This window comes from Amblyomma americanum, chromosome 7, assembly GCF_052857255.1.
Source record: "Amblyomma americanum isolate KBUSLIRL-KWMA chromosome 7, ASM5285725v1, whole genome shotgun sequence".
In the NCBI taxonomy this organism is placed as follows: Eukaryota; Metazoa; Arthropoda; class Arachnida; order Ixodida; family Ixodidae; genus Amblyomma; species Amblyomma americanum.
In genome coordinates, this window is record NC_135503.1 from 4563999 (window position 1) to 4590983 (window position 26985).

The following is a 26985-nucleotide window of genomic DNA, read 5'->3' on the forward strand; positions in this document are numbered from 1 at the left end:
CGAGCACGAAATAATATGCATCACAGGTCCTTAGTTTGGAGAAACGGTTCTTTTATTCAAGTCTTTTTGAACCTGCAGCTAAGCCTTATCAATGTGAAAATAACTTAGTCGAACCCACTGTTGCAAGTGGCAGCTTCGTGCCTGCACTGTCTTCATGAGAAATAACACTTGGTCTGCCTCGCAACAGCTCTCGAGGAAGTTTGTGGCTCTCGTAATGCCGTCAAGCAAGCAGTGCCAGCCACCTTTTAACAGCCGCTAGTTCCGTGTCGTCAGCGCAGCTCATGACGATGCCTGAGCAATCAGCTTTTCTGCTTGCACTTTCTTCACGTTCCAGTTGTGGAGTCTGGCCATGTCTGAGGAGTTGCGCAGTCAAGGGCCAACAACAGTGTAGGTACATCTACACATGGCACCACTGACGGATAATGACAGGTTTGCTGTAGCAAACTGAAACAAATTCCTGTGTGTTACAATGTGTGATCTGGTTTCAGCAATGTGGCTGCGACTCCAAGCAAGCCTCGGAGTAATGGTTGACATGTCAGTAGTTTCTTGCTGTTCCTGCATGTTACCGTACAATCTCGTGTAAGGGCCGCACCAGTGTGTGGGCTGCGCCCCGTTTTGGACTAGATAACAGAAAAAAAAAATGCGGTTATACATTTTTTAAAAATTTGTGTAGGGGCCACACCTGCAAAGTTCCCACCCGAAATTAAAAAAGAAGGTGCAGCCCTTACATGAGTTTATAAGGTACACTGCACACCAGGCATGGAATTCATGAGAAAAAAAACACTTTCTGCCTTCCTCCAAGCCAAAGAGATGACAACAGTAGCTGTGCTGCACCACCACCACCTCATGACAATGACGACCCCAAGCCTAAGTGGACCACATTGGCCACCTTCCCTGCAGTCACAGTTTCAGCGAGTTATTTACTGAGGCCGAAAGGTTTACAGCACTGACACTACACACACTGCAAGAACAATGTCTGGGTCATTCTGTGAAACTTATTTTATTACGACGTCGTCACCTTCCACTTGCGCTCTACCTCTCTGTTTTCTTGCCTTTCCCCAGTGTGGAGTAGCAGACCAGGGCAACATTTCCACTGGCCGACCTCGCCACTACACTTAAGCGCCACAGCTCCTGCACGCAGGAGGAAGTAGCAGCACCCCAAGCACAAGCTCAACAGAACAGCCCAGCTCCACTGAAAGCCGATTTCTTCTGGTAGCGTTGGTGCCTTGGTGGCATTGGCTTTTATAAAATAAGATAAAACCTAAAAATAACATAACAGGGTGGTGATAGTTCTAACATTCACTGACTCACCATAGTTGAATGCAGGGACAGTAACTGCTTGGCAAATTTTTGGGGTGGCACCTGTGACAGATGACTAGAGCTGGGATTTTTGGCACACGTCCAGATTTCAAAAAGTGTCCCAATCATAGTGCTAGCTACCACTGGACATCTACCAAAGCTCATCATCATCAGCCTGACTACACCCACTGCAAGTTAATGCACGGTTAATACATTTGTGGTGGAAATGAAGACTGCTCTCCAAATCTTCCTTTGCCACCTGAAACAGTAGTGACCCACATTTCTAAGCAGCGAAGTATTATGCAGGAAACTATCGCAAGGTAGCAGACTTCATGAAGAAATTAAATGTGCCCATCATGCAACATGCTGTTGCTCCCGTGATTGTACATTCCTACGTTGCCACGAATCGCTTTCTGGCATATCATCCTGCAACGCCGCACAGAGCATGTTGCATGGCCAAGATAATAATTAAGCAGCAGCAAGCCCTACCATTTTCTGCCACAGTGGAGACTATTTGCCACACTGAGCAAGGCGAAAAGCAATCCCCTGTTCCAGCGCACGTCAAGATTGCCAGGAAAATATCCAGTGCAATTTTGGAAAAAAAAAAAAAAAAAAGGTGGCTACCAGAGATAATGCACGAGAGTGACTGAATGCTGTGCATAATGAACTTGGTACTGAAATTCGTTATAAGCGGGTTTGTTTATATCTAGGGGTTGGACACTTCAGTTTAAACCGGGGGGGAAAAAAAAAAGTACGCAAAATTCACTTTTCAAAATTCGGTTTTAACCGAAAAAGGTCAGTAATTTTGGCCTGCAAGGCATAGCTAGCTGGCTGCTGAATACAAATTACACTCACTTAGAGTTGAAAACTAGTTATGTAGGGAAGCAAGGGGCCTGATGCTGTGATGGTATTGTAGGATAAGCAGCGCAGTTGTGCAATTTAAGGTATTGCTTCGCTAGGTTACACGTCTCTGCAGACCAATAAGCATCATCTCCTCGCAGGCTTCTGGCTAAGCACCGTTTCTTCACTATCATTGCCTGCTTAGAGAAGATAATCGGTTAATTAGGTTAACCAAATGCATGTAGGACATGGACACATGACGTGATGCGAAAAAGTGTCTTGGCAACGGTGACAATTTAGCAGTAGTTCCATTGCTGCCATCAACACGCAGACCACGTGATGCCCCACCCTCGTGCTCAACGCAGCATGAAAAACCGACGTTAACATGTCAACCTAATTCTTAGAAGTAAACTTGCACTTTTGTGTTTCACTGCGTGTTTGAGTTACTTTTAATGAGGATAGCATTTTTTTCTACAAGCACAGCTCCAAGTGCTACCATTTGTTCAGAATGACAAAAAAAATACCGAGATAGACTTTAAATGACTTTTTATCACACAGAATTGCTACATTAAGTCAGTGAAAGGAGTCAGTATTTCATTCATTAAAAATAATATTCGCTGAAAAAATAAAACAAAAGTAGCATCCTGAAATAAAAACAGGAAAAAGTTAGCTGAATTTTCGAAAAATAAAAACCAAAAACTCTAACCAGTTACATATATATCAAACAAATTCCAGTGAACAATCCTCTTTGTTATAACAAGGTTTAACAGCACTGTCTTGGCACACTGCAGTTTGCTTGTGAAAATGCCCAGGGGTGGTGATATTTGCATTTCAACTTGTATGTTTTTTCTAGCTTATAAAAACTCGGTTTTCAGCGGAAGTACGGTCTTTGCCATTGAGCATGCTAATCCAAACAGAGGCCACCTTCAATTTGTCCTCAGTGTGCCTTTAAACACAGAACAAGAAAAAGAAGGATGTGCAACTTTTCCTTCTGTTATTCATTTAGGGTAAACTACCTCAAGTTACGAGCAATTTGCATGTGTAAACAGAGGTAATATATAAGAAAAAAAAAGATTTCTCTTTCTTCCGAGAGGCTAGCAAGCGACAACAGCAGTGCCTACTACAGCGCCAACAGTGGTGCCATCTACCTCAAAGAAAGTGTCGTGAACAAGTTACTGAGGCAATAACACAGAAAAAAGCTTACCCAATCTTGAAACCTTCTGTAAGCACTCATACACCGAAACAAGGATACTGACTTCAGTGGTGGTGATCTGGTCTCTGAGGAAGTCTAGGTCACTGTTCAGCTCCGTGAAATTCCTCGTCGCAGTCTGCAAGTTCTTGCAAAGCAGCTCCTCTGCTCCCTCCAGCGTGTACTCCAGCATCACATTCGCCTGCAATGGGTCAAGAGACAATTAGATCAGGCAACTTCTTCATATTTGTTTATATAATCATCCTCATTTTTGTGCCCAGAGGCAATAAACATTGCTAAAAAAAAAAAGATGTCAACCAGCACAACAAAGTAGCAGCAACACAGCAGCAAGCATTTATAGTGTTCACTTTTAATGTTTTTATGCAGTGTATATCTATTTTATGTAGTGTACTATTTACCTCCCCCCATGTCTTTCTTCTGTCCCCTCACCTCTTTTATTTCATTTCTCCCACCTGCCTGCGATCCTTCTTTCCGCTGCCCCAGCTCAGGTGCCGCCGCACGTGATGGCAGATGCCGGGGCTAGCAAAAATCTTTTACCTTCCTTTTATGGTATTTAAATAAACCACTACCACTTTGTATACACTATAATGCACACTTGCCATCTGCAATGTTTTTCAAACACGCATCAACTCTGCAAACTAAGTGCCACTGAAAGTCGGAGAGCACCCACTGTGCTGCCATGCAGTCACTTCTTCAATAACTGTGCATAAAATAGGAGCACTCTGAGCAGACTTGCAGGTTGGTTGCTTCGTCAAAGCCAATTTCTTTTTTCCAGCGGTCAAACAACTCCCATGTTTCTCACACATCACCATGTGATTTTCAATTTTGATTTAAATATGCATTCTCTGGCAAACGTATATAACTAAATGTGGGTCATAAGATGGTGTTCCATGAATCCAAAGGCCAGACTTGAAGATTTTATTTTCATTACCACTGACAAACTGACCTTCCACTCGGATCTGGAGGATACGACTGATGATATTTTTACAACCATGGACTTCCATGCGTTACCTTTTTTTTTTTTATGGCGATAGTATCTCGTATTGCAGCAATTCCTCTAAATATGACCATTTATTGTTTATTCACTTGTACACCCAGCCAATCCTTTAACAGTATCACTCGAGTGTTCAATATATGGCTCTACAGCAGCCTGGAATGAAGCAAGGCGGCAAAACAGCTAAGAATACACACATGCACACAAATTTCTTCAGTTTTTATCTATTTTGCCACTCCGCTTTGTCCAGCTGTCTGTTTGGTACTGTTATGATACTGTTAAATAATTGGCTGAGCGTCTGTAACCTGCTATTGCTCACAAGCCAATATAACAAAAGTCACGATTTTGAGACCTCAGGTGTGCCACATATAATCGAGAAAAAAAAATAAAAGCCTCTTCTAAAACAAATATAATACTGTTGGTGAGGTTTTCGTTTTCCATTTTTTCTACGGCCACACAGACTACGTAACGTTCTGCAGTGAAGATGATGAGCACTGGGGAAGTCGTACTGTTTTTTCCGACTTCCCTCAGTAGATGCTTCCTACGTAAATGTCTGTTTTTGAACCATCTGTATAAAACTGCGTAAAACTACTGTATTTTTCTTCAAGTGCAAGAAATTCTTGTAGTATATGTTGTTGCGGAGTTTTTTTTTTTTTTTTTGGAACTGAGTAAGAGTGTGATCACAGATTGCAGGAAAATTGTACCATGGAAGTAGTGGATCTCGTCTCCGAGCAATGTCAGGTAATGTATCTAGTACGTCGAGGTTTTGGCACATCTCTTCAAAACGCAGGAGGAGAGGCCTGACAGCGAGCGGTTTATTGTTAAACAATGTTCTAGATGGGCACTTCGTGACTATTGCGTAACATAGGTGTTTGGGCAGTGAACAAACTTTTAAAATGTATGAGCATGTGAGCATGGTCCTTCTGTGATGGCTTGTTGATTTCTACATAAAGGCTATTTATGGGCGACGTCCTGTAATCACCAGAGGAAAGACGCAAGCATAAATTATGTATTGGATCTAGTCGTTTCAGGTATGAAGGTCTCGCTGACCCGTAAACTATACATCCGTAGTGTAAGGTAGAACGAACAACAGACCGATAAATTTGTAAAAGGCACATCCTATCAGAACCCCAGTGTTTCCAGGAAAGTACATTAAGTATGTTAAAGACTGGAAGGCGTTCTTTTCTAGAGCATTAATATGTGGTAGGAACGTCAGCTTTTTGTCAAAGATAATGCCCAGAAATTTTACTTCATTTTTTATAGGCAGTTAGACATTGTTTAGATGTAAGCTGGGGTTGCTTTGTAGACCTCGTTTTAGTGAGAACAGCACGCCTACTGTTTTCAGTGTGGAGAACTGGAATCCATTTTTGTATGCCCGTATCTCTAGTTTGTTTACTGTTAACTGTGTGTCTCTCGCATGTTGCTACATCGGATGATGTACAAGCTATTTGAAGGTCGTCGACATAGACTGAGTGCATCATGGACTTTGGGATTATTTCCCTTATGGAATTCATCTTCAATAAACAGTGTTGTGCTTAAAATACAATCCTGAGGAACCCCGTTCTCTTGAACAAAGTTCCTGGAAAGGGTTTATACCAAGCGTACTTGAAATGAGCGGTCGGAAAGGAAGTCATTTAGGCAGTTCAGCATCCTGCCGCAGATACCTTGGCCCGCTAGGTCGTGGAGGATCCCAAACCTCAAGGTTGTATTATACGCCTTCTCCATGTCGAAGAAAACGGCAAGACAATGCTGTTTGTGTACAAAAGCTTCTCTTATTGTGTCTTCAAGGCAAGCTAAATGGTCTGTCCTTGAGCATCCCTTTTTATAACCGTACAGATGGACATCAAGAAGGTCGCGGGATTCAAGGACGAGTGTTAACCTTAGATTAAGGACACTTTCAAAAGATTTCGCGAGACAGCTTGTGAGGGCTATCGGCCAATAGCTACTTGGGGAAGTTGTTGGTTTCCCAGGTTTCAGGAGTGACACTATGACGGCTTTCTTCTACCCCTTAGATATTTTTCCTTCTGTGAATATTTTGTTAAAAAAATTCAAGAGTGCCTCTATGGCAGGCTGGGAAAGATGGGCAAGCATTTCGTAGTGTATCTGGTCGTGTCCTGGAGCAGTTTTTTTGCCAGCATACAGTACTTTATTTCTTGGAGGGTAATTAGACAATTTGTAATGGGACCGACTGGCAGGAGTTCAAGCAGCGCAGAGAAGAGGTAGACGAAGTGCAGCTGTGATTCTCGAGTGACGCCTGTGTGTCCGTCGTGCCGCCGTCCGACCAACACCTACCGACCTGCGGTTCGAATAAACACCTTTACACTTGGTGGAGGTGCCTCAGTTCCTGTCCCGGTCCTCATTCTGGAACTTCGAAGCGGAACGCTTCTCGTTCCCGCAACCATGCCAGAAGGTCCGTGCAAAGCATCGCAGCCCATCCCTACCACCGTCCTCTGTTCCGGGGTGCAGCGCCAGCGTGACCCTTCCCCATTTAGTGGCACTGACGACCAGGACGTCGACGATTGGCTGGCCTCTTACGAGCGAGTCAGCACTTACAATCGGTGGAATGATTCCATTAAACTTAGCAACGTCCTCTTCTACCTAATGGACATTGCCAACCTCTGGATTCGCAACCATGAGACCGATCTTCCTACATGGTCATCTTTTAAAACGAGCTTCGCCGATGTTTTTGGCCGCCCCGCCGTCCGGAAACTACGCGCCGAGCAACACCTTCGAGCTCGAGCTCAGCTCCCTGCCGAGACATTCGCTAGTTACATCGAAGATATCGTTGACTTGTGCAAGCGTGTCAACCCGTCCATGACCGAAACTGATAAAGTCAACCACATCCTTAAAGGGATCGCCGATGACGCTTTTCATATGCTCCTGGCAAAGAACCCCAGCTCCGTCGCTACCGTCATCCAGCTGTGCCAAAGTTACGACGAACTCCGAAAGCAACACACAACTACGCGGCAGTCCGGCGCGCCTGCAGAGGGTCTCGCTGGCTTGGCCCTTGGTGGCTAGTCTTCTGAGCAGTCCCTGTTCATGCAGCAGGTCAAAGACTTCGTCCGCGAAGAAGTCGCTCGCCAGCTTTCTCTGCTGCATCACATTCCCGACCCCGTCTGCCCTCTGCCCGACTTGGCGCCATCCCTCGCGCCCACTATCCGCCGTGCTATTCAAGAGCAGGTTGCTGCAGTTCCGACACCCAGCCCCCCACCTCCCCCTGTGGCAGCCCCGCTCACCTATGCTGAAGCAGTCGCCAGTACACGGCGCTCGCCCACCTCTGCCGCCTACCGTAGCAGCCCGGCCTTTTATGCTCCGCCAGCGTCCATGCCACCGCCGCCAGCCCCATATCGTCGACCCCGCCGACACCCTACGAACCCTTGGCGTACCGACGACAATCGACCAATATGCTACTCTTGCGGTCTCCCGGGCCACATTGCATGTCTTTGCCGTCAGCGATCTGCTCGTTCTGGGGATGCCGTGCGCACGTTCCGCTACGATTCCGAGCCGCTCTTGCATAATCTCTTTTCTGGCTCATCTACGCTTCGCTCCCAGTACCCTACTCGCCGCTCGTCTTCACCTCGACGACGTTCCATCTCTCCGATGCTCCGCCGCCCGGAGCACCTCCCAGAGGAAAACTGAATGCCGCAGTTCCAGAGGAAAGAACTGCATGTTTTGCGAACTCGATAAGTCCTCCATTTCCTCCTACTAACGTCATTGAGGTGTCTGTTGAAGGCGTCCCCGTTCTCACGCTCGTCGACACGGGTGCTGCCGTGTCAGTAATTAGTGATGCCCTTTGCCACAAACTTCGTAAGGTGACAACGCCGCTGTCTGACTTTTCACTGCGTACGGCCACATCTCAGCGCATCCACCCCATCGCAGCCTGCACGGTCCGCGTTTCTATTAACGACGTCGCCTATACAATCGAGTTTGTTGTGCTCGGCGCCTGCTCTCACGATGTCATCCTTGGCTGCGACTTCCTCTTGACCCACCGCGCAGCGATTGATTGTGCCCGTGCTGAACATGAGCTCTCTCCCGTGTGTAATGTGTCATTGTGTGACGTGCCTGTGCGCTCCGTTAAGCTTCTAGTAGCCGCCGACACAGACATACCTCCCTTCTGGTCTGTCCTTTTTCCGCTCCACCCCGACTCTTCCCTCAGCAGCCCTGTTCTTTTCACACCCACCGCAGCCGCCACCCGCCATCAGCGCCTTCCGATTCCATTCGCCGTTCTCACGATTTCCGACGGCCACTGCGCCACCTATGTCACCAACCCATTTTCTTGCCCATCGTCTGTTCTTCGCGGCGAATGCCTAGGCTTTATTGAAGAACTGGATCCTGCTTTTGCATCCGAGTCCTCCGATACCCGTGTCTGTCCCCCAGTTACTGCCTTAGGCCGTTGTGCGACTGCGCCCAATCCGCTTCCCTCCGACGTCTTTCATCGTGCCATCGCTCCCGACCTTCCGTCCGCTTACCGTGACCAGATCTTGGAACTTCTCTACCGCTTTTGGAACTCTTTCTCGACCTTTCCCAGCCCTCCTTGAGGTGCGCATTGGCCGTCTCTCACGCAATTGACACTGGTACGCACGCCCCCTTGCGCCAGCGACCGTACCGCGTCTCGCCGAGTGAGCGCCGCGTCATTTGTGACAATGTTGACAACATGCTTCAGCGCGGCATTATACAGCCCTCTCACAGCCCATGGGCCTCTCCTGTTGTCTTAGTGGCGAAAAAAGATGGGTCTATCAGGTTCTGTGTGGACTACCGCTGTCTCAACAAGATCACTCGCAAGGATGTTTATCCTCTACCCCGAATCGACGACGCACTGGATTGCTTGCAGGGAGCGGAGTATTTTTCATCTCTCGACTTACGCTCCGGCTACTGGCAAGTGCCGATGGCTACCGCTGACCGGCCGAAAACCACTTTCGTCACCCCAGATGGCTTGTATGAATTCAATGTGATGCCATTCGGCCTCTGTAATGCTCCAGCTACATTCGAGAGAATGATGGATAATATTCTCAGCGGCCTCAAATGGGAAACTTGTCTATGTTCCTTGGATGACATTGTCGTTTTTTCCAAAGATTTTCCTTCCCATCTGCAGCGCCTCCAGCACGTACTCACGTGCCTTACTGACGCCGGGCTACAGCTCAACTTGAAGAAATGTTACTTTGGTGCTGCGCAGCTGACAATATTAGGCCATGTCATCTCCAAGGACGGCGTTCTTCCTGACCCTGCCAAACTTCGCGCTGTCGCTGACTTCCCCAAACTGACCACCTTAAAAGAACTTCGCAGTTTTATAGGCTTATGCTCCTATTTTCGCCGCTTCATCTGCAATTTCGCCAGTATCATTGCCCTTTTAACGCAGCTTCTTGCCGGCAGCCCGAACCTCTCATCTTGGTCACCAGCCTGCGATACAGCGTTCAGCACTTTACATCGCCTGCTGGTCTCTCCCCCCATCCTTCGCCATTTTGATCCCGCCTGTCCGACAGAAATTCACTGATGCGAGCGGTGTGGGCTGGGGCGCAGTTCTTGCCCAGAGAAAACCTGGGTATCCGGAATATGTTGTCGCTTATGCCAGCCACGCCCTCACCAAGGCGGAATCGAACTATTCTGTCACAGAAAAAGAATGTCTTGCCATCATTTGGGCGATTGCCAAGTTCCGCCCTTACATTTATGGCCGCCCCTTCTATGTCGTCACAGACCATCATGGCCTCTGCTGGCTATCCACCCTCAAAGATCCTTCTGGCCGACTCGCCAGCTGGGCTTTTAAGTCTCCAAGTGTTTGATATTCATGTCATTTATCGCTCTGGCCGGAAGCACTCGGATGCCAACGCCCTTTCTCGTTCACTGCTCCCATGCGATTCAGCCTCTGCCCTCGTCTGTGCTTACGATTTCTCGCCGTTCGACGTCCATGATATGCTCTCCGAACAGTTGAAGGATCCTTGGATCACCTCGCTGCTCACCTTCCTAAACAACTCCTCGCCGCATTCTTCGTACCGGACCCTTCGCCGCCAAGCCCACCACTTCACCATTCGTGATGGCCTTCTATACCGCCGTAACTACCTCTCTGACGGGCGGAAGTGGCTGTTGGTGATCGCTCGACACCTCCGTGCTGCCATCTGCACCTCTTTCCACGCCGATCCACAATGCAGCCACGCCGGTGTACTGAAAACATATGCTCGCCTTCGTCTGCGATATTACTGGCGAGGTATGTACCGCTACATACGTCAGTACATTCGGTCGTGCACCGCCTGCCAACGTCGCAAGAAACCTCTTCACCCCACCGCCGCTCCTTTGCAGCCGTTACCTTGCCCTGGCCGTCCCTTTGACCGCGTCGGCATTGATCTTTATGGCCCGCTTCCAACTACATCGGCTAACAATCGCTGGGTCATCATGGCCGTTGACCACCTAACACGTTACGTCGAAACGTCGGCTCTCAAATCTGCTACCGCAAACGATGTTGCTTGCTTCATTCTACACAGTCTTGTTCTTTGTCACGGCGCCCCTAAAGAACTGCTAAGTGACTGCGGCCGTGTTTTTCTCTCGGACGCCGTCGAGACCCTGCTAAAGCAATGCCAAATCGTTCATCGCTGCACCAGCGCCTACCACCCCCAGACCAACGGCATGACTGAGCGGTTCAACCGCACACACAGTGACATGCTCGCCATGTACGCTGACACCGCCCACTCCAACTGGGACCAAGTGCTCCCTTTCGTCAAGTACGCGTATAATATGGCTACGCATACAACGACGGGGTTTTCTCCTTTCTTTCTCTTATATGGCCGGGAGCCAACATCTACCATGGACACCATCCTTCCTTATCGCCCTGAGCCTTCCGAGACCACATTACTTTCCGAAGCTCACCTGTATGCCGAAGAGTGCCGGCAACTTGCCCGCTCTTTCACTACACAGCTCCAATGGCATCAGAAGCACCATCTGGATCCCTCGGACCCTCCTGCCTCATACCCATCTGGTGCCCTTGTTTGGCTCTGGGTGCCTTCCTCCACTCCCGGCCTCACCACAAAACTGCTTTCTCGCTATCACGGACCTTACCACGTGGTGCAACAAACTTCTCCCGTGAATTACATCGTTGAGCCGCTCGCCCCCTCTGCGGACCACCGTCGCCGGGAGCGCGAAACTGTGCACGTCGAGCGCCTCAAGCCTTATTATGATCCGCCCATGCTTTCCTCCCTGTAAGTCGCCAGGATGACTCCTTTTTTGGCGAGGAAGTAACTGTATTGGGACCGACTGGAAGGAGTTCAAGTAGCGCAGAGAAGAGGTAGACGAAGTGCAGTTGTGATCCTCGAGTGACGCCTGTGAATGTGTCCCTATGCCGCCGTCCGACCAACGCCTACCGACCTACGGTTCGAATAAACACCTTTACAAATTGTATTTTTCATTTACCCCTCCGCTTGTAGGGAGCCTGTGTTTTTCGGCCGTGCTTTTGTATTTTAATAAAAACTGGCTATAGTGTGACAAACTTGAAACTGCAGCAAAGTGCCCTACCAATATGTCTGCCTGTTCTCCTATGTTTGTGTACCGGGTGTTGTCAAAAAATGAACTGTGAAGGGTGAGTAGCTACCATTTAATTTTCTAACTTGCTCCCACATTTTCTTCGATGGGGTTGAACTATTTATAGAAGACACATGAGCTCTCCAGGATGTCAGGATGACTGTTGGTGAGGATGACAGGCTTATTATGACAGGAAAGTTATCTCTCCCATACAGGTTGTCAAGAACATCCCATTTAAAATCGGTAAAAACACTTGGTGAACAACAAGATTAATCTAGGCAGCTCATTTTCCCACTGCTTGGAGAATAGCAAGTCTGTTTTCCTGTGTTCAGGAGGCAGACATTGTTACAGAGGATAAAATCTTCTAAAATCCAGCCTCTGACATCTGTTTGTTCGCTTCCCCAAAAAGTGGAGTGAGCATTAAAATCCCCAACTAAAAGATGTGGTTCCAGAAGTTGTATTAAGACTTCCTAAATCGTGAAGCGTGTTTGTTAGGTGAGGTTCAATGTAGATGGAACATATTATTGTCTTAAAATCGAAGACAGTGACAGCAACTGCCTCATATGAGGTTTTTAGATCAATTTTTCGAGTAGCAATACCACCCTGGACAACTATAGCAGTGCCTCCAGAGGGCCTGCTTGAGGTTTCTCGGTCACATTGAAAGACTTGATACTTTTTAAGAATGCTTTTTTTCTGTGATCCTAGGTTAGTCTCCTGGAGACACAGTATTACCGGGGAGAATGAATTTAAAATATCTGTTACGTCAGTGTAGTTGTTTAAAAGTCCACGACAGTTCCAGTGAACTTTCTATAGAAAAGCAATGATTGTAGACTAGTTAAGGATAAGTTTTAGAAACTAGGTTTGCCGGTCTTTTGGACCTGCTATAGAGACTTTATCCCTTTTTTTGCGCTCAAGAGAGCTTTGCCACAGCTGCAGCGGGGGCGAGGGAGGAGTTGTGTCCATCACCTCACGAGAGGTGCTGGAGGACCGTGGCATCGCCACGGGTGTTTGCGTTTCAGACCTCCCCCGACGGGGGGAAGTTGTGTGGGATGCCGAAACAGGGACCGGCGCTCCCTGCTTTCGGGGTGACAGAGCAGCCATCGCTCTCCCTGCCTGGGGCGTGGATGGCCCTGCCACCGGCTCGGTAGAAGCTGCCTCGGCAGGTGCCAGAGTGCTGTGTGGTGCTACGCCTCTGCGCACCACATCAGTGAAGCTGGATTTCGCTATGAAGGAGGATTGGTTGGAGAAGGCAAATCGCCTCCTCGCTTCTCGAAATGAAATGTTTTCTTTGGTCTTTATGGTGATTATCTCCTTTTCCTTTCTCCAGGACGGACACGCCCTGGAGTATGCAGCATGGTTTCCTCCACAGTTTGCGCAGCGTAGTGCTGCGTCACATTCCTCAGAATGGGGGTCATTCGAAGCGCATTTCGCGCAAGTTTTTTGGCCGCAGCAACTATGTGAGCTGTGACCAAACTTCTGGCAATTGAAACATCGGCGGGGATTTGGTATGTAGTGTCCGACGTTGACCTTCAGATATCCAACTTCGATAGTTTCGGGCAAGGTACTGGTGTTAAATGTAAGGACCATGTGCTTAGTATCTGTTTCCTTGTTATCTTTGCGGATTTTGATTCTTTGAACGTGAATTACATTCTGGTTGGTGAGCCCTTGAAGCATTTCGGCTTCTGTTAAATGAATGAAGTCAGTTTCAGAGATTACGCCTCGGACTGTGCTGAGAGATCGGTGGGGAGTAACGGAGACAGAGATGTCCCCTATAGATGCAATGTTTGAAAGTTTGGAACACTGTATGCTGTCACGTAATTCAAGCAGTAAGTCACCGCTGGCCATATTTGAGACCTTGTAGCCGGGGCCCACGGTATCGGTTAAGCATTTGGACACGAGAAATGGGGATATTATACGAGCTTGCTTTTCTTCACATTGACTGTGTATGACATGGAACTTGGTGAATGTCGGTTTCTTTTTGGCAAAAAATGTACTACTTTGTTCCGCCCTCTCCTGAGAGAGTGATTTGGTTTTGAAATGGGGGAGCCATAAAAAAATGTAATTATTCGGTCATGGTGCCAGCCACCCACCACGGAGTCCAACAAGGGGACAGGACAGGAACTTGAAAGCAAGTCCTGCCCACGCCAGGTGCACACCTCAACTATAACCAAATATGACGCAACTCAGGGTAGTTGGTCACACAAGGTTAACCCTCACCGCCAGGAAAGAAGGAAAAGCCAAGAAGTGAGTAGGAGATAGGAGAGTTGTGAGAAAGAGATAGGAAAGTGAAAGATGGAGAGGAGGATAGGAAAAGGCGACTGCCGATTCCCCCCGGTCAGGTCAGGCCGGAGGTGCCGTCTACAGAAAGCTGAAGCCAAAGTGGTGTGTTGCCTCCGCCGAGGGGCCTTAAGGGTCCAAACGCTCGGCATCGGCTCAACCACCAGGATCCCCTTTTCCCCAGACATGGCGATGCCACGCGCGGCTAGGCGCGGGTGCTCAGGTCAGTGGTGATGCACTGTTCACCATCATCCCCTTGCGGGGATGTCCCTGCGAATGCTCGGGAACCCATGGTGTCGCCACTCACCAATACCTGCAAGCTGCAGACGCCCCCCTGCAGGGAGATACAATGGAAAAGTTCCACTCAATGGAAACACCAACCCATATGACAATGGAGGCACAGACATGGTGCACAACAGTAGACCGCAGCCGTGGGTTGAATTCACGGATATCAGACTACCTTATGCATAGCACAAGCTTTGTGAAAGCCAGCAAAGTTAAACCTTACAAATCTATGAAAGTGCACAATTTTTTCATGAGTGGGTGGCTCCAGCTGTATGGGTGAAGGCATTGATGGCTGCCTGATTGTTGTTGCAAAGGTGGACAAGTTATGCCATGTCTTTGTAGCTGGCTCAAAGATATTACTTTCACCTGCTTGGGAATGACATGTTGCGACTATATCCAGCAGAACCACTGTGCAGTGCTGTGTTATTTTCATTCGCAGCAATACTCGCAGCAGTGACACTGGCCTTCCTGGTAGGACATACATTTCATTCAACCTGCGAGAAGCAGGCAAAGGAAATGCTGACAACACCAGTGTAAAGCTAACCCACCTGTTCTTAAAGGAGCTAGGAAAGGAACTAGGGAATGACTTTGGTGGCATGTTTTCTTCAGTACAATGATGCAGAAGACACTAATATGCATGAATAACCATGTGGTATTCCCCTACAAGGCTATGACCGCTAAATAATTTATGATCGAATTTTTCTGTCATGCTGTTTCGGTTTCAACAGCTGAACGATGGTTGTGATGTCAAAGTGTGCTTATACATCAAGTGAGGCATGGAAAAAGTGCGATATAATCGCTGCTTCATCGTTTTAATTCACTACAGTGCTAAAGCCAGCCTTCCTCAAGAGCCAGAATGACAACGAATGTAGTAGCAGCGATTATACTGCAGTTTTTTCATGGCTCACGTGATCTAAAACCATACTTTGATGTCAGTCATCGTTCAACTGTTGAAACCAAAACAGCCTAAGAAAAATATTCGATTATAAATTATTTAGCGGTCGTAGGAGAATACCACGTGGTAATCCCTGTATAATAATGCATTACGCATCATTACAAAGAAGAAAACACACACCCAAATGTTAGGTGTCAATGCTCCTTTAAGTTAAGCAGAGGAGCGATAGTTATTCCATCATTCGTCACTCCAGCGCAAGAATTTTTGAGCTAGCTTCAGTTACACCGAAGTTATCGGTGATTAAAAATAACATTCCTCCTCTCCCCCCTCAACTCATGCACTCTGGTGTGCTCCAAAAAATTAAGAAAACAGGCTGGCATGAGCCCCACCTGTGAAAATGTCATGCCTTGCCACCCGGTTTGTTTACTTCCAGTGGCGGTGCCTGCTTGCCCGCCCATCGGTGCAAGCACTTGTGAACGTTTCAGTGCTGCCATTTTGAGACATCGTGTACCAGGATCTCGAGGCATGGCTTCTGCAAGTGACCACCACGATAGGCTTCAAACCCTAGAAGTATGCTGTGCATAGAAACTGGCTGCTGAACGCTAGCAGCAACGACTTGTCGCCTGGCGCATGGACCAGCTACAGGTAACTGCGCATGGGTGTCGTTCCCCTTGTTCGCTTCCCTTCCAGTCAGCCCGTGCCCGGCGGCTGCGGCGACTGCAGAGCTACGGGAGATTAAGCTGTCGTGGCAGAGCACGACTGCCCCCAACTGGAAGTATAGCCGTGATGTCATGCTAGCAGCGAATGGCAGTGCCGGGCTGCCCGTCACTCATCAAAACACCAGCATACTAGTGACGCATAACTCTGAAAAATAGTTCCAAAAGCCGCCACTATGCACACAGTTTGGAACAGCGTGCACAGTGAAAACCCAAGAGACAGCGACATTGATGCGTCATTGATATTACATTCCCTCCAAAGTGCTTGTCTACGCTCTACCACTTAAACTTCACGCTGGCTATTTTCAAATGCCAGACAGTGATTTCTTTGTTGAATCTTTTTTTCTTGCTTAAACCATCGAGAAAAGATTGTTCGACTCCCACAAGGCTTCTTCTAGTGGTAAACACTGCAGGTCAACTGTGAAATTTTAAAACAAGCGCAATTCCACATAAGCTGACTCCGAGAACAGTCCTCTGAAGCATCACCATATACCGCAGCAATTTTGGGCGATATCTCAAGTTCATGAAAATCCCCGATAACAACCAATAAAAGTGATAGGGGACAGGAAGTCTTAAAGGCAAAAGAATGGCAGCCCGGATGGAAGGTGCATCAGGGCTGTTTTTTCACAAACTGCACAAGCCACAGGAAATCTTACACCAAGCCAGAGGCAGACTCGTTCAGTAGGAGGTATGACAGCCTTGGAGTAGACCTGGTCTGAAAGCACGAACCTTGTTTCCATGTCTTCAGAAGAGTCCTGAAAAAAGGCAATGCAAGACATTTTGGAGTGCTCTGCGATGTGGTGCTTCTACAGGAAAGCATCGTTTGGGAACATGCATTGCATTTTCTTGTAATTCAACCTCTTTAGCAGCAGCATTTGTATACACCATTTTGTCGTTTACAAACAAACATGGGTGCTGATGGTGATACTAGCTCGAAAGCACTTCCAGTAGCAATGCTGCAGCATCTGGAAAGGTTTGTTTCGGTGGAGACGGAGTATCACGCAATGTTTGATAAGATGCTGGTGCAGGTGATGTGCCAGGTTTCGATGCTTCTCTTTTACTCTGGGATAACTGCTTGCTCGCAAAACATGCCCTCCTCAAACAGGAAGTATTCTGGGCTATATCGCCGTGTTACCAGAACAAAAAAGGTTCAATAAAACCACTTACAGCCATTCACTACGGAACAGTAGCTCTATGTGTACCTTAAATCCTTATTTTCTCAGGCCTGTTTCCTGCAATGGCTCATCACATATGCCAAGCACCCAAGAAATGAGAAATCTGAACATGAAGGCTTAATAAAAGGGTGCAGCTTAAGTTTCTTAGAAACTGTGAAAGCATCATTACTACATCCATAGCACTGACACCCAGGAAAGTGCCATTTTCATCGTATCAAAAAATGAAGGAGCTCTAAAAAAGCCCCAGCGTTTGTGAAAACAACAAAAAACTGCATTAAACTCAGTGGTGCAGCTTGAGATACAAACAACCTTCATAATATGGAATTGGATACTGTAATGGCTGAGCAAAGAAGGCTGCGCTTGGTAATGTCTATTTTGGCACATCCGTCCACACATACTTTTATAAGGCTGCGATAAAAATGACCATTTCCAACATTATCGAGCTCAGGGTGAAATTTTATATATATATATATATATATATATATATATATATATATATATATATATATATATATATATATCATTACGCCAAGCACACATGCGTTACAGACTGCTGCTTCACAATGTAACTATATCACCAATGAAAAAAAAAAGCTGGAAGAAAAAGTCGGAGTGCCTACTCTTTTCGACTTCAGCAGTTTGACGATCTCCAACGAAGTTTTGATTTCAGGAATCTGGCTCTTTAACCTGAAAAAGTGCACGCAAACAAATTGTTACACAATTTAAAATTAGTCCCCCCCCCCCTTCCCCCCCCCCCCACCGATTAAAGCTCCGCGTGTTTATCAATCGCAATGCCAAAAAATATAACGGAACATCTCAAACCTTTGTTTCTTCTGAAGCAAGTTGAGCTCCATGAACTTATATTTACTGTGCTGCTCGTCGAGGCTTCTCAGTGCCACTTCTATAGTTGGATTCTCTTCTCTCGACATAAACTCGTCCACATCGTCCTGGGAAAAACATTCAGAGACATCAACTCACCGCGATCGCTTCTCAAGGAGGACGTGCTGTTTGGCGATGAGTGGGACGCCGGCGCAAATCACGTGTGAGCGACTTACCAAGCACTCTGCTTTGGGAATCCCAGCGTGGGCCAACTTTTTCGTTGCCTTTGCTGCGTCTGCGGAGTCTGTCATTTTGGATATAGAGTCTCGACAGCGGTTTAAGCACGGATAAGTGTCATCAAACCCAGCTTGACGTAAGGCGTGGTGACCACAGACCACAAGATAGAAGAATAAGGCAAGAGACGTCGCCAGCGCCTCCTGGCCGCTTCATGAACAGCCACTCCGAACGTTTTTGAACTAAACCCTAAAATGTTCTTAGCAAGAAAAAAAATCCCAAAATGTGTAGAAACTGAAAATATTGCCTTAAATGCGGACCTTTCGCAACCAAATTTTCAACTCTCGAGCCCGTTTGCCGAACATGGCCAAACGGCCAAGCCTCACAGAAATCCGAAACCCCGAAGCGCGCTCGAATGATCGCTAAATGGTCCAAGGCGGATTTATGAATGGTCTTCTAGAACATCTGAGGACCCTACCTACAGATATAGCAATAGCCACTGATGCATCGCAATGCAATGAAAAAGCAGGTGTGGGAATATTTTGCTCGCATTTAGACTGGTCCTTTTCACTGCGCCTTCCAGATTTCACCCCTATTTTTCAAGCAGAGTTTCTAGCAGTTGTACTTGCTCTACGCAAGCTAGACCCCTCTATTACAGCAGTTGCAGTAATTACTGATTCTTTATCTTTGTGTTCGTCCCTCGCTGCGCATGTTGACGGTCCCATTTTAACAACTTTCTTATCCCTACTTCCTCCGCATTTGAGCCTTGTTCATTTAGTATGGGTTCCCGGTCACAGCAGTGTGACAGTAAATGAGATTGCTGATAATCTCGCAAAGGCTTCCCTCAGCGGCCCCGTGTTGCCAATCATCCCGGCTACAGCCTATATTAAAGCATATAGATTTCGGCGACGTGCGTTTTTAAGCACGCAAGACACATCACTTTTAACATCGGCGGATTATGAGCACCTTAAATATTATTGGAACAGGAAAATTTGTTGCTCTCGGCAGCTTGAAGTTTCACTGACGAGGCTGCGCTGCCGCATCCCCCCTCTAAATTTCTATTTACACAAGTCGGGTTTGGCGCTCTCTCCCCTTTGTGCATTTTGCCGTGAGCCTGAATCTATAGAACTTTTTTGGCTGTATTGTCGCCGATTCAACTCTCTGGGAAAAAGGTTGCTGGAGGAGCCCTTGCAGCATCTTGGCCTTAGTTTGAGCAGCCCGCTCTTGCTATCATTTGGCGCCACCACATTTGGGTTCAGCCACAGATCTGATTGTACCGCTGTTCTAAATTTCCTGATAGAATCTCACCGACTGCCTTGCTAAGTGTTCCAAACTTTTCTATCAATTATTACATTTTGACTAAATCATTAATATTTAATCCCTCTCTTTATTATTATTCTTAAAATTTTAAAATCAAAACACTCATCCCTTTTCTGTTCATGACGAAAAATTCACCGGTGTAGCGCTCCCACGTGCTTTTCCTTTTTGTTAACTGCATTCAGGTGAATGGCCACCCGATTCTTGGCCGTTCCCCCAGTGTGGGTATGTGCCATCTTTTGATAGGCTAACAACAACAACAACAACCGAGCGCGAAAGCCAAGAGAACGCGGCGGGCCAGTGTTTAAATGTGGGTAAGCAACCGTTCGCAACAAATCCAGAAAACGGCTTTTATTCAATGGAGATTTCTGCGCCAAAATCAGGTACAGCACACAGATACCAAGCCACTGAAGCGCATGGTGATCTGACATAACACAAAACATTAAAAAACAGACACCTCTGCAGACAAAAATAAAAATGTCCGGCTTCTGGCGCTATCACATCAACGAGCTGCACACTTGCATGTGTCAATCACTGCGCTGTCAGCAAAGCAAATGAAAAATTATATATTGCACAACGTTTCAACACGTAACTCAAAACTGAACGCGCGGACCAGCAGCTAGTCCTTCGCTGCCCCATACGCCACGTTGAACCGTCCCAGCAGCTCCTCAAGCTTCAAGTTTTCCTTGATTTGTTGCTCAGACAGCAACCGCGGGTCGCTGTCCTGCAGGCCAGCGTAGAAGGCGTCGAAGCGTCGCACCTCGTCCCTAGCGTTGAGCAGCTTGTTCGCTCTAACCGAGTACGCGCTGTTTATGCTCTGCGCGCTGGCCATGAACTCTTCGTGTATCCTTCTCTCTTGCATCTGGTAGTAGCGGAAGTCCCAAGGCGCCGTGCGTGCTCTCCTGTGGTGTGGCCGGCCTCTGTAGCGTGAGGACTGTGCCTCGTTTATTCGGAAGTCCCTGTGAAGCATGTCCATGCCGTACCTGAACATGTCGTGAGCCCTCGTGACGTCTTTCTCCTTCTTTCTTTCGAGTTCCTTTAGTTTCAGGTCTATGATGTCTGTGTCGAAGCGCTGGCGCTTGGCCGGCTTCGCCGATGAAGAGTCGTGCGATGCTTTACGCTTGCCGCACTTCCGAGCAGGCGTGTTAGAGTGTTTCAGGCCCAACAAATGTCGCCTGTAGTGGAACGTTGTCAGTTCTTGGTGAGGGTCTGGGACACTGCTGTTGTGCCACACCTTCTTCACTGCCTGGTATCGCTCTTCCTCCGTGGTGAGTCGACGAACAGCTTCCCATTCTGGGTTCTCATTGTCCATGTTTTCTTCCGGATTCTCACTCATAAATGGAGCACGGCGCTTTGTCCCTGGAGCCTCACTACTTGGCCCCTGGTGTTCTACACCTCGATCACCAACCGTTCTACTGCAGCTTGCTTGTGCATGGAGGTCTTCATGGCTGTGTGGCAGCCGATGTTCTGACTGCTGCCCTCGCTGCCGTCTAATACTGTCTATTTTCTTGCGCATGTCCTCATTTCTAGAACTGTCTGCTTCAACCTTGCTTGGTGCTTGTTCCGAAAAGGGTGGCGCAAGCATAGCACTGCCAGAGCTACAGGGCTGCGCATAGACATCTGGAGGGTCCTGCGTGTGTTCATCTTTTATCAAGACTTTGCAAACTGGCATTGGTGACTCGGCTTTCGACTCCATAGTCTGCACATGTGGCCTTTGTTGTTCCTTTGTTTTCTTTGTTGAAGCAACAGGAGACTCTACTTCGGCAACAAATGTGTCATCCTCATCGATCCCAACACTGATGTCCAAGACATCCTCAGACATGACCGATTGTGATGGAGATGACAGATCGTGCTTTGACGTACTTGATGCTGTGCAGTCATTGGCTGCAATCAGTGTAAAATCGTGCGACTCTGTGCCATTGCAGATATTGTCAGACACTTCATATGTGTTTGAAGTAGGTGCTTGGTCCGAATTGGCAATACGTGCTACAGCGTTTGCTGCATTATCTTCAACAGCGGCTACCTCTGAATTAAGTCTGTCTTCCGAAACAGCAAGGGCTCCTCTGTTTTCATCCAAAAAATTGCATTCAAGAACGTAATTTGAATCCCCAGGTTCTCCATCATGCAAAGAATCAGCACTGTCATTTTCAACACCTGGCAAAGGAGGCCCAGGTTCACTGCCAGCGTTGTGGGAAATGGGCGCTGCCTGCACATCCCTGCGACATGTTGCACTTTTGATGCAGTCATCAGGGGCTGCCTGTACAATGCCCGTAAAGAAAGCAGGGTTACCCACATCAGCCTCTCGGAGCCATGGGTGCGATCTGCTCTCTGTATTTTTACCTTTATCTGGTGCTGTAAGGTCAGGGATTGGGCTGAAAACTTTGCTTTGCATAACATGGGCTTTGCTATTTGCTGCTGAACCTTCACCCTCATCACCTTTCTTTTCTGAAGGTGAAAGGTTGTAGCAACCTTCTGACATACCCTTTTCAAGTGAGTTGTTAGCGTCACAGCTGCACACTTTATCATGAGCCGCAGCACACACTGAACTTTTCTTTTCAACTGCAACTGAACTACAACTGAAAATTTGTGCATGGTGCCCAGATGAACACACTAGATTATTAGAGCTACGAACACTGCCAACAGAAGGTGGAATGCGAGCACCGAAGTTTGATTTATGAACATTGCTGGGGAGAAAATTGCGTTCCAAATTTTCTTGCTCAGAGTACTGGTTCGATTCCTTCTCGTGAAGTTCCTTCAAACACCTCTCAGAAACATGGCCATCACCTCTGTGGGGGCCACGGCTAAAGCTTCCAGCATTAAGTTTATGTTCTGGCTGTACTGGGTCCTCCCGATGTTGCTCAAATATAAATACATCTTCCATAACACAACTGCTGTTAAAGCTTGATGCACAGAGCTCACTTCTTGTTTCCTGTCCTGGCTCTTCCTTATGTTGCTTAACTGTAAATACATCTTCCATAACACAACTGCTGTTGAAGCTTGATGCACAGAGCTCACTTCTTGTTTCCTGTTCTGGCTCTTCCTGATGTTCCTTAACTGTAAATACATCTTCCATAACACAACTGCTGTTAAAGCTTGATGGAGGGAGCTCATTTCTTGTTTTCTGTTCTCGGCCTTCCTGATGTTGTTTAACTGTAAATACATCTTCCATAACATAACTGCTGTTGAAGCTTGATGCACAGAGCTCACTTATTGTTTCCTGTTCTGGCTCTTCCTGATGTTGCTTAACTGTAAATACATCTTCCATAACACAACTGCTGTTAAAGCTTGGTGCACAGAGCTCACTTCTTGCTTCCTGTTCTGGCTCTTCCTGATATTGCTTATCTGTAAATGCATCATCCATAACACTACTGCTGTTGAAGCTTGACACACAGAGCTCATTTCTTGCCTCCACTATTTCCTGATGCTTTAAGCTGCCAGCAGTGCTGGTACAAGAGGCCCATCTTGCGCTCTTGTTATTTATGCCAGATGCAAAAGCCTTCCAAGGTGCAGAACTCCTGCTATAGTTGTTAGGATACAAGTCCAAATCATTCTTGTAATGTCTCTCCAAATAAATTTCAGGGTTGCAGCTGTCCTTTCTCTGGCAACCATAAGTGAAACTGGGTAGATCGTGCTCATTTCCTTTGTCCGACTCCTCTCCATGTTTATTAAATGCAAATTCATCATCAATAACACGAATGCCCTGAAAGCTTGTCCCACATGGCTTACTTCTTTTCTCGAGTTGCTGATGGTTGAAGCTTTGTGCAAGGGTTGGTTCAGAGTGGGTACGAGGCACATGTCTTGTGTGCTCTATTTTCTCACCAGATGTAAAAGCCTCCTGAAGTGCAAAACTTTTGTTATAATGGTCAGGATATTGGCACAATCCCTTGCTGTAAGTCCTTTCACAATACCTTTCATAGTGATGGCAGCTATTGCCCTTGCAACCAGAACTGAAACTCTCTTGATACCGCTTAAGTTGAGCCTCTTTTGGTTCTTCATGTTCTCTGTACTCACAGCTGCCATTAAAACTCTTTGTAAATCGTTGCACCTGTGCCTCTTCCAGTTGTTGATGGTTTGAATTAAAAGCACTGCTGGCATAAGACACAAGGCTAGCTTTTTCCCTTTCTTTATCAACACCAAAGCTATCCTGCATTTGATAGCTTTTGCTCAAGTGGCCATCATATTGCTCAAACTCATTTCTAACAGATGAGCCTTCTACATTGTCTGGGCTTTTATGAGCTGTAAAATCAACCTGCCCTCGGTGGCCACTGTCAAAACAGTGGTGTTCCTCCCAATCGTCCCTGTGATTGGCCTTGTGACACTCTTCAGGGTAAAGGGTATCATCCCCTTCATAGTTTTCATAGTTTCCTTGGCTGTGGTAGTTGAATTCTTCTATTCCTCCCACTTCTGGCTCCTCATGATATTCAGAGCTTTCATCAAAGCTCCCGGCATGTTGCTCGGACTGCTCACCTTCTTCCTTGCCATGTGTTCTATAGCCATAGGCGTTCTCCTGACAAAATGAAAGAGCAATATGTGTGCGCTTTTTTCCCATTTCATTTAAGGAATTCTGAGACTTCCTTTGCTCTGGATTTGTAAAACTAGAACCCGGTTCTTGGTACACAACTCCACAAGTGTCATAGCCTTGTTCGCATTCCAAATTCTGACAGTAGTCATCACCACCCAAGTGGTCAGCATAATCTTGATCACTCCACGAGATCTGTCCTGAGCAATAAATTGCATTTTGTGTGCATGAATCACATGGTTCAGGGCTGCATGCCTCTGTGCACTCGCTGCAATCACCAAAGACTGTGTCGTTCTCGGTTTCATCCACACACTCGCCATAGTCCACATTGTCTCCCTCAACAAAGCAATCACACTGAATAGAACATGAATTTTCTTGTAAGTTCACCTCTGCGCCAGCTGCAGAGTCCCTCCTCCCTGGCACCGCGACTTGAGCATGCACGACTGTAGCATCGTGCTCTGATGGGGTTGATCGGTTCGGAACAAGGAAGCTGTCACAACGCTCCACAAATTCATCCAAGGTGGACAGGAATGTGGAAATGTCGCTTTCATCGGCCGCTCCATCATCTTGTGCGCAGCTTGATCGAATGGGTGTGCTGCAGTACTGCGGACCAGTTATCCTTTTCTCCGGGCTCTCAAGATGCGGAACGTCCATTCTTGTGGCCACAGACCAGGCTCCTGCGTCTGTCAATTCAAGAAACTACAGTCCATGCACCTGTTGTTGTGGGGAAGAAAAAGACACAGGTCGGACAGTGTCCAGCATGTAAGCAATACCAGCAAGTTTGCACAAGGCACGGCGCTCGCATCATTACGGCACAGGCTTTTCTCGCATCCTTAGTTTCAAAATTATTTCAGTTATATAAGCGGATATAAACAAAGAAACGCACTTAAAAAAAGCACCTAGCTAGTTGAAACCTGCGCGCTCGAAAAGAAGTGCAATACAGATCTCGTTTCATGATGAGCTCGGACGCGACGGCTTGCGCAAAAAAAAAAATAATAAAAGAGAGCTGCTTTAACGTAGCAAACCCTCAGCGAACACAAGCATAAAATTTAGTGAAGGTAGAGCTCTTTAGATAGTTATTATTGAGTATTTAATCATCACATGTAGCAAACTGTTATTTACCCGATCTGCTAGCTGCGGCTGCGTTGACAGACGACCTAGCTGTTACAGCTATTATTACGCACGAAATATATCACGGTTACACAAAATTCCATAACAATGCTTCAAATATAAGCATTTAATCGCAGCAAGTCCTCTAACAACGGCGTGCAGTAGCCTATGGCGCGAAAGTGTTCGCGCAATTCGCAGGCGCTACCGCTGAAACCAAGCACAAGGAACCAGCGCTTTTGCTTACGTGAAGCTGTCAGGCGTTAGCACTTGAACCAATCCTCAGCAGTCAGGCTCGCCGGTTCCATTACACTGTCGTAGTCAACACCAAGGTCTTCGTCAACACAGCCGGAGGAATGACAAGTGACTGCACGCACACCATGTTGTTGACTTGTGCAATAGCAAATCACAGCAACGATCCAACCGCGCGTGCTCGGCTAAAATGAGCAAATGGACGTTGATATTATCGCCGTGGTTTCGCTTTCTCTGCGTCCGCTGTCGTGGCAGCGCTTCGTTCGCACGTCACGAAGCGCGCATAAATTTAAAATCGCTTAGCAGCATCCTAGCTGTCTGTGGTCATTGCGTGTACGTACTACGCCTGCACTGGTCCAGGTATGCTGACAACCCCGTCCCTGTAAAGCCCCTCAATAAACTACGTCCCTGTCTCCTCTCTGCACCAGGCGGTACCTCGCGTGGCTGGCGGGGTACAATGTCCCGCGTAGCGATTCTTGGAAGGCGCTTGCGGCTGGCGAAGCCAATCGCGTTTGCACCTTTTGTCTGCACGTAGAGGGAGCGGCGCCAGTGCTGTCTGGACGGCCGGAGCCTCGAGAGCCTTCGGCGTTCTCTCTAGTGTAGGGGAGGGTGGACATAGGAAGGGGCTTTAGTGGGAAACGGTAAGTTACGGAGTGAGAAAGGAAAACGGGAGGCGGGAGGTTGTAGGGCCGTAGTTCTAGCGCCCGCCTATGGGAGTTTTCATTGAGCATGTAAATATAAAGTTTGCCCAAAACAAGCGATGGCTTGCTCTCCTATCGGTCAGGTATTGCAGACAACAAAAGCCAACATTTCGTGCTTAACAGGCACCTTCCTAAAAAGAATTATGTTTCTGAAAAAAATTTGTCGCTTCAACACTTTAAGAGGTTTTTTAGTGACACTTAGAAAAATAGAAACCATTTTTTTTTGCGTTTTTGCTACTATGGCTTTTACGCACTACGTTTGCGCCAAAGTCGTCTGCGCCGTGGACGGAACGAGACATCTTAGTAACGCCACTCTCTCTCCATAAAAAAAACCGACTGTCCCATACCAAGTAGCTCATCGCCCCATGATGCTTTGTGCGCCCATGGTGGCTTCGGTGCAGCGCCGCCAGCTTTCCCTCTAGTTAGTAGAAGAAACTCTATTCCCGACAACGTTACTTAGCAGGTAATCTAGAAACGTTGATTCCCGAGGCCCTAGTGTTGGCGATAACAATGGTCATGTGAATGAATCTGCGGGGGGAGTTAGCAAGAAGCGATTGGAAGATCAGTGGCTCAAAAGCAGAGAGATGACAGAAGATTAGAAGTGTAAGACTAAAAATGTATTCACATAAAATGGCGAATTTATCGACCGTTAAAGAAATATAAAGAAAGAAAAAAGCCGAACATGGCGGTAACTTCCACCACCCCGTTTCGAAGGGGACGCTCCTACCATCCATCCATTCATCCAAACTGGACGCTCGGCTTCCTCATCGGGACCAATCAATGCGTGTGCACGGGCGATGCTCCCGGTACTCTGGTAACAGTAAGGCCACATTCTCACAGCC

The 26985-nt window shown here is 47.2% G+C and overlaps 2 protein-coding genes across 2 annotated transcripts; both read right to left on the reverse strand.

Annotated features, from left to right (window-relative positions):
- Positions 1-30: 30 nt before the first annotated feature.
- LOC144098311 (prefoldin subunit 3-like) lies at positions 31-18446 on the reverse strand. The gene is made up of 6 exons (XM_077630855.1): positions 18250-18446; positions 18017-18141; positions 17815-17881; positions 16676-16774; positions 3392-3530; positions 31-353 (listed from the first exon to the last, which is right to left on the reverse strand). The coding sequence occupies exons 1-6, from the start codon at positions 18322-18324 to the stop codon at positions 280-282; spliced, it is 579 nt and encodes a 192-aa protein (XP_077486981.1). The 5' UTR covers positions 18325-18446; the 3' UTR covers positions 31-279.
- A 1454-nt stretch (positions 18447-19900) lies between these two features.
- LOC144098313 (uncharacterized) lies at positions 19901-25634 on the reverse strand. Its single transcript, XM_077630856.1, has 2 exons — positions 25438-25634; positions 19901-24797 (listed from the first exon to the last, which is right to left on the reverse strand). The coding sequence occupies exon 2, from the start codon at positions 24735-24737 to the stop codon at positions 20184-20186; it is 4554 nt and encodes a 1517-aa protein (XP_077486982.1). The 5' UTR covers positions 24738-24797; positions 25438-25634; the 3' UTR covers positions 19901-20183.
- Between the last annotated feature and the right edge of the window lie 1351 nt (positions 25635-26985).